The sequence below is a fragment of the Cebus imitator genome, unplaced genomic scaffold (assembly GCF_001604975.1).
Source record: "Cebus imitator isolate Cc_AM_T3 unplaced genomic scaffold, Cebus_imitator-1.0 Scaffold254, whole genome shotgun sequence".
Lineage (NCBI taxonomy): Eukaryota > Metazoa > Chordata > Mammalia > Primates > Cebidae > Cebus > Cebus imitator.
In genome coordinates, this window is record NW_016107569.1 from 634,462 (window position 1) to 646,896 (window position 12,435).

General features: G+C 56.6%; 1 protein-coding gene across 1 annotated transcript in view; it reads right to left on the reverse strand.

Annotated features, from left to right (window-relative positions):
* Positions 1-5,729, reverse strand: part of PLPP7 (phospholipid phosphatase 7 (inactive)) — a 23,435-nt gene extending 17,706 nt beyond the window's left edge. Inside the window, exon 1 of the mRNA XM_017499051.1 lies at positions 4,428-5,729. Coding sequence (XP_017354540.1) covers positions 4,428-4,878 — 451 coding nt within the window. The 5' untranslated portion in view covers positions 4,879-5,729. The remainder of the gene's footprint in view (positions 1-4,427) is intronic.
* Positions 5,730-12,435: the final 6,706 nt, after the last annotated feature.

Genomic DNA, 12,435 nt, shown 5'->3' on the forward strand with positions numbered 1-12,435 from the left:
TGTATTTTTAGTAGAGACGGGGTTTCACCATGTTGACCAGGATGGTCTCGATATCTTGACCTTGTGATCCACCCGCCTCGGCCTCCCAAAGTGCTGGGATTACAAGCGTGAGCCACCGCGCCCGGCCATCACTGCTTCTTAAGTGTTAACCAACATCAGTAAGCGCCAAGCACTTTATGTGTGATTGATCAGGGAGGTCTCCCACCAGCCTCTTTGGCAGATGAAGAAACTGAGGCTCAGAGCGGCAAAGTCACTTGCCTGAGTTCCCACAGCAGGGCTGGAATCTGCACTCTAGCCTGGCTGCCTCTGGAGTCCAAGCTTTTGCCTTCGGAATTCTCTTGCCTCAGCCTCCAGAGTAGCTGGGACTCCGGGCGCATGCCTCCTCCATGCCCGGCTAATTTTTTGTTTTTTTAGTAGAGACAGAGCTTCACCTTGTTCCCCAGCCTGGTCTTGAACTCCTGAGCTCCGGCAGTACACCTGCCTTGGCCTCCCAAAGTGCCAGGATTACAGACATGAGCCACCACGCCTGGCCCTGAAGTCTTGACAGTGTGTGCTAGGGGAGGGGCAGGCAGGGAGGGCATGGGACTGCCTGGCAAGCAGGGAGCATGCAGAGAACCTCCCTGGACCCAGCAGGACTCTTCCTAGGCTGCAGCTCCCATTTCCCAAGCTCCCAAGTCGGCCTCTTCAGGGCAAAGTGGAACCCAATTCCAATTGCAAGCTTGGAAGCCTTGCCCCTGGGGGTTGGCTCAGTGCCTTGGGGCCAGAGCAGGTGGGCCAGGTTAGGCAGGGCTCCCTCACGCTAGGCACTGCGGTGATGGCAGCCATCTGCAGGGCATGTGCTCCATGACACCTACCATGCCAAATGCTTTACCAGCAACCTTCAGAGCCCTGCCACAGACCTATAGGCCCCTTGAACAGATAAGGAAACAGGCTTAGAGTCAGGAACTGACTTGAACAGGTAGGTACAGCAAGTAAGGCTCAGAGCAGGGACGTGGACAAAGGCCGGTCTGACCCCAGAGCCTGTGCTCCAGGGTTGAAGGGTGCCCAGACCCCCGAAAGACGAAAAGACAGATGGAACCCTACAGCATGTGCTCAGCAGGTGGTCTGCTTTCCCGAGGCAGAGGACCGTCTCTCCTGGCAGGTCAGGCCAGAGCTTCGGGATTGAGCCTGCCTTGGCTATCTGCTGCAGTTTTCTCCCACCAAGCCGAGGGCTGGGCTGGCATCCCCAAGGAATGACCTCGGGGTCCCCAGACCCACCCGGCCTGCTCTGTGGCCAGTGCTGAGTGGCTGCCTGGTGCCAGACCCTATGCCCCATGGTCTCAGTACCTGGATATGAAGACAGGCAGCCTCTTTCCAGATAATTCCCCTCCTCAAAGCATGTACGCTCCAGGAGTGCGGTGAACGTGGGTGACATGCCCGACCCACGGGCCCATGGTGAGCAGCAGAGCGGGGGTGGTTTTGCAGTCATAAGGCCTTGAATTTACTTCCTAAACCTACCACTTATAGCCGTGTGGTGGGCAAGTTGCTTGAGCTTTCTGAGCCTCAGTTTACTCATCTGTAAAATGGGTATATTAATGTCTACCTTGAAAGGTCATCAAGACTTTTTTACATCATAAAATAGAGGGCATTCATGCCATTGTCTTTGGTACATAATGAAGCCAATAAATGATGTTTTTAAAGATTGTTAAAAATGTCTATCATTTCTATTCGAGGAGGAAGGCATCTCAAATCTTCATCTTTATCCTGTGGGGCAAACACCTTTGTGCCCATGGCAGCTGGCTGCTGGAATGAGCCCGAAGCCTTATCTTGACAAGTGGGCTGCACATTTTTCAATGTTTGGGGCAGGGGAAATGTTCTTAAAAGCAAACATTCCTTTGGGAGGCTGAGGTGGGTGGATCACCTGAGGTCAGGAGTTCAAGACCAGCCTGACCAAGATGGAAAAACCCCATCTCTACTAAAAATACAAAATTACCCAGGCGTGGTGGCACATGCCTGTAATCCCAGCTACTCAGGAGGCTGAGGCCAGAGAATCACTTGAAGCAAGGAGGCGAAGGTTGCAGTGAGCTGAGATCGCGCCATTGCACTCCAACCTGGGCAACAAGAGCGAAACTCTGTCTCAAAAAAAAAAAAAGCAAACATTCCTATAAAAAAAGATCAAAGCAGAGCTATTTTACTTGGTGATGAGGGGCAGCTTGCTTGCATACCTCCTACCATGGGGAGCTCACCCCCTTACTGGAGCGTCCACTGACTGTGGCTAAGTTGAGATGCACCCCCTTTCTTCTCTGATCCTCCCCCTGCCTGAAACTTCACACAGCCTGAGCTGGTTCCCTTACTCTCCTCTGAAAACGCAAAGCAAGACTAGAGTTGCTCCCAGGTCTCCTCCTGGCTCCATCACTGACTAGCTGCATGATCTTGGGCTCATCGTCACCCCGTGCCTCGGTTTCCCCCTCTTTACATGGGGAATAATAACAGCACCAAGCTCCATGGGTTATGGTGGAGATCAGAAGCAATGATATGGCTTAGGCAAAGCCCTGGCACACAGCAGGCGCTCAACCAGTGACTTCATCACCTCCCTCGAAGGAAGGAGGGACAGAGGAGATGGGGTTGAGGGAGCAGGATTTAGAGAGAGACTCGGGGCTCCACCTTCCCACCCCATCCTCTGACAGCAGGCAACCTAACTCCCAACACACTCTTCCTGAGCCCTGGCCCTGCGTGAAACTGTGGATAATGAGAGCAGTTTCTGCCCCTGGAAGCGCCTGGCCTAGTGCCTCGGCCACTTTACTCTGTCCCACCCTCCCATGCCCATGGCACCTGGAAGGGCAGAGAGTGTGTCAGCTGGAGCCGGTGCAAATCTCAAGCCCTGAGGCTCGGCCAGGTTAGGAACCTCAGTTTCCTAATCTGTAAAATGGGCATGATGATGGCACCAACCTTGTGAGGCTGTTTATTCACGAGCAAATCATAAGTAATTGTAATGTAACTAATTTAGTAACAAGAACAAGAAAACCAGTCAGGCATGGTGGCTCATACCTGTAATCCTAGCACTTTGGGAGGCCAAGGGAGGTGGATCACCTGAGGTCAGGAGTTCGAGAGCAGCATGGCCAACATGGTGAAACTCCATCTCTACTAAAGATACAAAAATTAGCCGGGAGTGGTGGTGGGCACCTGTAATCCCAGCCACTTGGGAGGCTGAGGTAGGAGATTCACTTGAATCTAGGAGGTGGAGGTTGTAGTGAGCTGAGATCACGCCACGGCACTCCAGCCTGGGCAACAGAATGAGACTCTGTCTCAAAACAAACAAACACACACAAAACTAGAACAAGAAAACTTCGAAGGTGGCAGACCCGACCATCTCCTCCATGAAGTATCCAATGGTTTCTGCTTCCCTGAGGCTCACCCACAGAGCGTGGAGCCTCCAGACTGAGACTACAGTGGTGAGATGTGCGTTTTTATTGCAACTTCCTCTGGAGCACGAGTTCTCCGTGGTCCAACCCAATGCCCCTTTGGAACTGAGATCCCTTGTTCATGTTTGCCTTGCCTGAGACCCCCCACCTCACATGTGCCCCAAATGATGGCCGCACTGGGAAAGACAAGGAAATCGACTCGGGCCTGGCATGGAGGTGGAAGCAGAGGCTCCTGGGGCACCTTGGGGACCTGGTGGTGCCTGGAGGGTGGGCCAGAGAGGGGCTGGGCGTCACCTCTGGGTGGAGGGAACGGCTTGCCTCCACATGAGTCCCACGTGGCACCTGGCACAGGGCAGTGCTAATCTGCAAGACGTTGGTGGCAAAGACTTTGGAAACAAACAAACCAACAACTGGGTCCCCAACCCCTTCTCCAGTGCCTGCCCCTGGGAAGGAACAGGGAAGGACTCCAGGAGGCTGTGAGTGGGTGGCAGTCCCAACTGGACTCCTTGGGTCCCCAGACCCTTCCGGAGAAGCCTGGGCAGCTTGCCCGGTTCCTGAACCAAGAGGGGAGGTGCTCATGGGGCAGCTCACAGGCACTGCCTGGGAGCAGTCAAGGAATGGGGACCCTAGCTGCAGGGCAGGAGTCAGACAGTGACGCCCCATTCCAGGACGCCCACCAGGGCCCTGACAGTCTCCTGTGAGGGCACTGCCTCTGGCCCAGCCTCTCTTCAAGCCGCCTCTGGGCAGCGGTGCACTTTACTGAGCAGACCCTCCTCATGGGGCCTCACTGGCCTCTGCCTTCTTTCGGCCCCCCACGTGGCAGGGGGGCCTTGCCTGTGCATTCCTGGCACTCACTCCCCCACGCCGGAGCCTGCCCGTTTCTGGGGCACCCTTCCTTCCTAACCTCATTAGACCGTCCCAGCCGGTTTCTGAGGGCCGTGCGGGTCCTGGCCAAGGCGGGGCTGTGCAGGCCTGGCTCCCTCTCGAGGGCCCTGACAGTGGGCAGCGGGCGGCGGGCACACTCACCCAGGAGCAGGTTCATGAGCACCTCCTGACCGGCCAGCGTGCTGCTCTTCACCAGGCAGAGGATGGTGCCCCCGATCCAGGGGATGCCATGGCCCGTGATGCCAATGAGCTTGACCATGGAGCGGGCACTGGCCCAGGACGCCGCCCGGCCGGCGCACACCCCGAGCCGCTTGGACATGCAGATGTCGATGGCCAGCAGGGAGTTGAAGGCGATGCCCTTGAAGGAGGGGTTCAGCTGCATGCAGTCTTCCTCGGGCAGCTGCTGGGACTGACGCCGCTCTCGGGCCCCGTCGCCAGCGGGTGGGGGCTGTGCCGAGGGGCCCGAGGCCTTCCTGGCTGAGCTGCGGGGCTCTGGGGCCCCCTTGGGGGGCTGGTTCAGGGACAGGAACTCAGCCCGGTTGAGGACGTTGTTGCGGTCTCGGGCGCGGGCCCGGCTCTGGGAAGCTGGCATGGTGACCTCGCTCACCCTGAGAGGCCCGATGCCAGCCCGGCTCCAAGGGCCTTCTCCTCGAAGACAAGAGCTGCCCCCACAGCCGCCACCGTGGCTGCCTCCCTGCCTTCTCCGCGGCAGCTGTTAAATATAGGGTGGAGGGTTGCACATGGCTGTTTACCTCCGCTGCCACCCGGCTCCAAGGGGACGTCAGTGCCAGCCGGGCAGCCAATCCAGCCCTCCAATGGGGGCCTGCACCAGCAGAGCCGCTGGGAGGCCAGGAGTCCACAGCTGCGGCCTGGCTGCCTTGGGCCTGGGCTATTTAAATCGCCCAATGGCTCGTCCCTGGGCTTGGGGAACTCTGGGAAATGTAGTCCTCCTGCTGCTCTGGACTCGGCGGTGTCCTTGGCCTCTGACAGAGCAGAGGTGGGACCTGGACTTACCCTGCTTTTACCTGCTTACCTCCGAGCCGTCCAGACCCCTGCAAGCCAGCTCTGCCTGCTTCAGCGGTTTGGCAGATTGAATCTGGTCCTGTAAACGGGATGGTGTAGCTCAGGCAGAGGCCTGCTGGGGCATCAGATGGAGTGAACCACTTCAGCGACAGCCTCATCTTGGGTCCCTGGGGCCAAGCCCAGCTCCCCCCTCTGTGACAGCATTCATTAAGCTGGCAGGTCTTGTCTTTTTTTTTTTTTTTTAATCATTCTTGAATTCAGCTTCAGCACATCACAGTCCAATCAAATGACAATCCATGAGCTTTGATTTCCATCGGGGGAGGGATAAGGAGTCGGTTGGTAATGGATCGCCTCTTGGAGGTTGCCTCCACTCCCTGGAATTTTGAGAAGGACAGGAGTGTGACAGCAGCTTCGGGCAAACTGTAGGTAGTTCCCGAGCACCTGGCACACTGCAGGAAGCTCTCAGTTCAGTGGGATGGAAGGAATGGCACATGTAAGTGATCACAAGTGCACAAATGTGTGGCAGGCTCCCAGTAGTGGTGCTCCAGGTCTGGTCTGGGAGTCGTGGACAGACTCCCCAGGAAGGAAGAACAGAGGGGGAGCCCCAGCCGGGCAGAACCTGCCTTGCAGGAGGCCTGGGAGGGTCGTGGGGCTGCATGGGGTCCAAGGGGTGAGAGGCTGCAAATCCAGAATGCAGACAAAGAGGACTTGGCCAAGCATTTGGGATGTGAGCAGGCATTCACCTGGGCCACTTGTGGGAGTCCAAAGTCTCCACAGCCTTTTAGGGCTGACTGGGTCTGGGCTCAATGGGGAAAGCTGCCCATTTAAGCTGACCAGAAGAGTCATAAGCCAGCTCCTCCATCTCTTGATTCTGGGTGACCAAGGCTTGTCTGCTCAGCCCAGATGAAGGCAGGAGGCTGCAATTTCTCTTCCAAACATGGAGGCCGCCCACGGTGCCTCAGGTCCTCCTGGAGCCTTCCAAGAACAGGAAGCTGCCCCAGGAGGGAGTGGGTGTTCCCTGGCCACGGGGGATGGCACGCAGGCTCTGGAGTCAGAAAGATGGGGCTCTGCCCCGCCACCAACCAGCTGGGAGACCTTGAGCAAGTCACTTGGCCTCCCTGGACCTTGGTGTTTCTATGCGTCATATGGAAATGACAGTGTCCACCTCTTAGGGCTCTCGTGAGTTTCAGTGAGACGGTGTCTGTGAAACACTGAGCTGGGTCCCTGCGGCAGAGTGAGTTAGGAATTGATTTCAACCCCTTGGGTTAGGAATGGATTTCATTTGGCAAATGAGGAGCAGCCTTCTCTCCCTTTTGAGTGCCCTCTTCAGCAGGGTCCAACCCTGTGGTCTGGCCTCCATCCCATTCCTGGCAGGGGTGAGGCCAAAGTCCAGGAGCCCTCAGTCTGGGGTTCTCTGCAGATGCCCTGGCTGGGCCCAGCTGGGCTGGAGCTGGCTAGGCCTGCCTCATTCCTCCTCTCCCCCTCCAGCGCGCTCCACTCAGACCGCGAGGCCAGAGGGGGATGTCACGGCTGCATGATGTCCTGCCCTCTTGGGTGCAGCAATGATGACATATGCTGCCTCATCCCGGACTCTAGGCGCCTGGAAACAGATGCGCGTGGAAGTGTGCACGCCCGGCACGGACACTGAGCGTGTGCAAGCTCTCTGTGTGCTCAGCTTAACAACACCTAACAGCAGTCCTGTAACACAGCTGTGATATCGTCCCCATTTACAGACATGGAAGCTGAGGCTGAGGGGGTGAAGGCCTCCAGCCAGGAAGCTGAAAAGAGAAGGGGTCTGGCTCCTAAGTGGTCCCTATGGGAGGTGGCACAAGGGTACCTGTACCACAGGGACCTGATCTCATCTCTCCACCAAGCACTAACCCCACTCTCCCTGGGTGGCCTCGAGGGGGCACAGGAGCCTGGCCCAGACAGTGGCTGTTAATACCCAGAGGCTGTGTCAGCGTTTCACCTGGCTAGAGCTGCTGGCAGGTTCTGAGAGCCACACTGGACCTCACCCTAGCGGGGCCATGGGGTCCAATGTGACTCCTGCCCAGCAGTAGTTAAGACATAAAATATGCGATAGGACAGCCCCAGGTTCAAACCCTAGCTCAGCCACCTCCAGTTGAGTGACCCCAGACAAGTTCTTCAGCCCTTCCAAGCCCATTTTTGCCTTTGAGAGCTGGCAAGAAGATTGCGTGAAGGGCTCTTTTTGTCCGTGATAGTTTTGGTGGCTTCCCCCAGGACTCTGAGACCTGCTCCTCTCCTTCCTATGGGTGGGGAGGGGCGACTCTGTTCACATTCTCAGGTAGCTGAGAATCAAGCAACCTGAACCACCTACTGTAGCACCCAGACACAGAAAGGAACGATGGGACCACAGACACTCCCGGTTGCCTCAACCTACAAGCCTTTATTTTAATTTTATTTTTTTAGATATGAGGTCTTACTATATTGCCCGGCTGCTCTTGAACCCATGGCTTCTCTGTTCCCTGCCTGCTTGGCCTCATCTGTCACTCATTCACTTACTCATTCAATTTCATTCATTCACTCACCAACATTTTTTCTTTGTTTCTTTCTTTTTCTTTCTCTTTCTTTCTTTCTTCGTTGTTTCTTTTTGAGACAGAGTCTCGCTCTGTTGCCCGGGTAGAGTGCAGTGGCATAATCTTGGCTCACTGTAACCTCCACCTCCCAGGCTTAAGTGATCCTCCCAGCTCAGCCTCCCAAGTAGCTGGGACTATAGACATGTGCCACCACGCCGGCTAATTTTTCTATTTTTCATAGAAATGAAGTTTCACCATGTTGCACAGGCTGGCCTTGCCTTTGTGAGATCAAGCAATCCACCCAACTTGGCCTCCCAAAGTGCTGGGATTACAGGCGTTGGCCACCATGCCCAGCCTTTACCAACACCTCTTGATGCTGAAATGTGCCAAGCCCCACGGAAGGACCAATGAGAAAAGCAAAGATGACCTTGGTGGCCTGGTCCTCACAGCTCACTAGGCCTCTCCCGAGCATTGCTTCACCCAGGGCCTTGTTCCAAAGATCAATTGCTGAGAGGTGGGCTGGGGGTGAAGCAGTTCACCAGGGCCCACGGCTGGTACAAGGATTCAGATCCAAAGCTCAGCCGAAATCCTTAACCATCTGACACGACTACCTCTCTCTTACTACCCAGCAGGAGTTTTCTGGCAACTTTTGGTGCCTAGAGCAGTTTGGACATTGCAGACACTTGTTTTCTGTCTTTAAGCGTTTAAGATAGAGTTACCACAAATATGAACATGTATATTTATCACTGGCTTATACCTAACCCTTGCTATGCTTGTGCCAAGCTTGGAGCAAAGTGCACGCCCTATGTCACTCAGTATAACAAGCACAGAAGCTTCACAGACAGGCGTTCCACGTCCTTCACACAAAGGAGAAAACCGAAGCTGAGTTGAGATCTAGCCAGGCCACTGCGTGAGCCAGCAGGCAGCCCCAAGAGTCAAACCTCACCCCCCGTCCCTCGCCCTCTTCCCTCTTCTGCTCTCTGCCATTTTTTGGTTTCTGTTTTTGTTTGAAACAGGGTGTTGCTCTGTCGCCCAGGCTGGAGTGCAGTGGTGTTATCTCAGCTCACTGCAACCTCCACCTCTGGTTCAAGTGATTCTCCCAAGTAGCTGGGACTACAGGTGCACACCACCACACCCAGCTAGTTTTTTGTATTTTTAGTAGAGAGGGGGGTCTTGCCAGGTTGCCCAGGTCTTGAACTCCTGAGCGCAGGCAAGCCGACGTCAGCCTCCCAAAGTGCTGGGATCACGGGTATGAGCCACCGAGGCGACCTTTTTCTCTTTTTTTTTCAAAGCCCATATCCCTTTCTGACACAGGATAGTGTTACCTCTTTATTCTGTGAGAGTGTTTGGGGCCTGTGTCCTGCTAGCAAAAGGCTAGTCTCTGGGACAGGGACTATTTGTTCACTGGTGGGACCCAGGTGCTCAGGCAGTGCCTGGCTCATGGTAGAATGACCCAGCTGGGCTCGAACCTGCTACACACCTGGTCATCAAAGACGATGGCCAGTCGGATACTACTGGGGGACTGACAGCAGAAAGGAAGGGGAGGGAGTGGGTGAGAAGTTCACTCTGGGTGTGGCCGGCGGGCTGGCAGCTGCAGGGGACAGGAGGGAGGGTCCGCCGCGGGGTTCCCTGCGAGGAGCGCGAGGGAGCCCCGCGGAAAGCGTTTCTCACCCCCGCCTCCCGCCCGGATCGCTTTCTCAGTTCGCATTTCTAAGGCCGCTCCTGGGTTATTTTGGTCGGGAAACCTGATCCTTCGCTGGGTTTATTTTAGCACCTTGGAGAACTCCCAGTGCCGCACCCGATCCCAGGCCGCCCCCTCCGTCCTTCCCGGGCGGCGGGGGGCGGGGACCGCGGGGCGTGTTGGGGAGCGGTGCACCCCGGGCCCGGCGGAGCAGCCCGCGTCCCCCTACTCGCATCTCCTGCACATGGGCTTCTGACCCCTCCGACCGAGGCTGCTGGGTGGGACTGGTGGTGACGGGGTGCAGACGGGCCGCGTCGGGGTGGGCGGGGCGGTGCGGAGCGCGCTCCAGCTCCGCGGTGCGGGCCTTGGGGTGCCGGATCCCCGGGCCTGGGCTGGACACTGGGCCTTCAGATGCGCGCCCCGGGAGGGAAGACGATAGGAGCTCAGGGCGGTAGCCCTAGGCTCCCAGAAACCTCCAGGAGGATAGGGAAGCCGGGCCAGAGGCAGAGTAGAGGGTGGTGAGGGGTTGCGGGGAGGGGGTGGTGTACGAGGCCGGGAGCCCTACCTGGGACCCTCGGTGGGCAGCGAGGAACGACAGCCCGTACCCGCCCCTTCCGAACCCCGATTCAGCCTCAGAGCCTCGGACTCAGCCCCACACTCACACCCGACACACCTGCATGTTCAGACACACTTGCACACTCACACCCATGCACACATACAGACGTGCTCACCCACACACCAGTTCACACACACACATCTGCACACCCACACAGACACACGGCCTCACCCACAGACACACATGAACACACCCACACAACCAGAACACACACTTAAACACATCCTTACACCCCCCTGCTTTCATCCCCTCACACAATGTACACCCGGTGATACACAACTTGCACACACTTGCTCATCGACACCCACACCACATATGCTCATTCACACCATTACACACCCCATACACACACGGACACACACATCTACCCACATGGCATGCAGGCACATACACTGACATGGACACACGCATACACACCCCCACAGTCACACACAACTGTCAAATATAGCCTCACACACAGATGCACACTCACCATCACACATACACGCACATCCCCCCACACACCCTAATCCACTGCAGTACGCCCCTCACACCCCTGAGCCCTGGTGCACCCACTCTTCCCCCAGCTCAGCACCGACACACACAGATTGAAGCAACTTACATACCTCCTGATTTGTAGCCATCGATGCTCACTCACAACCCTTTTGAGTATCAGTGTGTACCTGTTTATTATTTATGATAAGTAATACCACATTCATGGCTTCTGGCGTTATCCCGGCCTCTCTGGCACAGGGATGTGAGTGCTGTTGTCTGGGCTTGGTTATGACCTCTCCACTGTGTCTTCCCAGTGCCTGGCCCAGCGGTCCACTAGGGAAGGAATGAACTTGAGCAGAGAAGCCCCAAGGCTAACTTGCCCTAGAAGCCATGTGGTTCTGAGCTTCAGCTGGAAAGGCCCCAGTCTCCAGATATGCAGCCACCACAGACAGCGTTTTCAAGCCCCTGCCCCATGCCCTGCCATCCCCATGTGGCACCATGGCCCTCAGTAGAGAGTGACACCCTCACTGATTGGGGGGCCAGAAGATCCGGGTGCTAATGAAGGAGGCCTCCCCGGAGGGCTTCACTGGGCCTCTGTTCCCCACCTGTAGGGGTGGCTGCTGGACCACCGCTCTCTGAGATCCGGTGCCTACTCCCCTGGCCAAGGTCCACTTTGTCCCCTGCCCCAGCGAGGCAGGTCAGGGATGCCAGACGTGCCCTGGGCCTCCATCTTCCACCTAGTCTGTCAATGTCCCCCATCTCCAGCCACCTGCCTGGCTCTCTGGCCCCACCCACCTCCCTGTGGACATTCCAAGCTTCGTCACTGACTTTTGGTCTGGTCCCCAACAGTCGGGGAGAGAACACTGTCTCCTAGGGCAACAGAATTCCAGCATTGAACATTTCCAGCTGCAGAACAAGAACTTTCCCCTCCGGTGGGATGCCTTTCTGGCCTTGTGATGACCCCACCCTTGGAGGTGGTGAGCCCTTGGAGGACTCGCTGCAACTCTGAATGCAGAGTGGTCCATGAGAGAGAAAGAGCCTCCAGACTGTCACTGGTGGCCACTGAAGACGAGGTCCCTATACTGCAGGGAACGCTGGTGAACGCACCCACTGCCTCCAGGTCACCCAGCCTCTGGGTCTTAGAGCCAGGCCGCCTGGTTCCATCTCCTCCTTCCTCTTCACAAGGCGTCAATGTCCTCATCTGTAGAATGGGATGTTGACAGGGTCTGTCTCCTGGAATCATTGTGGAAAGCCATGAAGATGCTGTGCAAAGCCCCAGTTCACGGTGATGCCTGCAAGGAGACACTTCAGCGGGCTCTTTCTGCAGACCTCCCAGGGCCCTGGGCTGGTTTGGGCCTGCATTAAAATGCAGTTGGGTGGGGTTCGTGTTGTTTCTACTTCTGACTTGTGTGGCTTTGGGTTTTCATGACTTCTCTGTGCCAATGTGCCAGGAATTGAGGAACACCGTGGGACCTTGTCCTCCCACGGACAACACTGAGCTCCCAAGTTGCCATCCCACTGTTCACCATCCCGGGTGGGGGCTGGGGCTGTGTCTCCCTACCCCTCCTCTCGGGGATCCTGAGGTCTGGGGGAGGAGAAAGGGACCTGGGAGCAATGGGAGTGCCCGTGCTACTGGACAATGACTCAAACACATGTCCCCTTCCTCTGCTCTGCAGACGCCGGCACTTCACACGAGTGTGGACGCGTCATGAGCCTTCCACATATGCTGAGGCTGCCGTGGGTCTGTGCCCAACACCCACAGAGCTCCGGAAAATGCTGAGTGGGAGGAAGGGCTGTGTGGGGAAGCGGTAGGGCCGA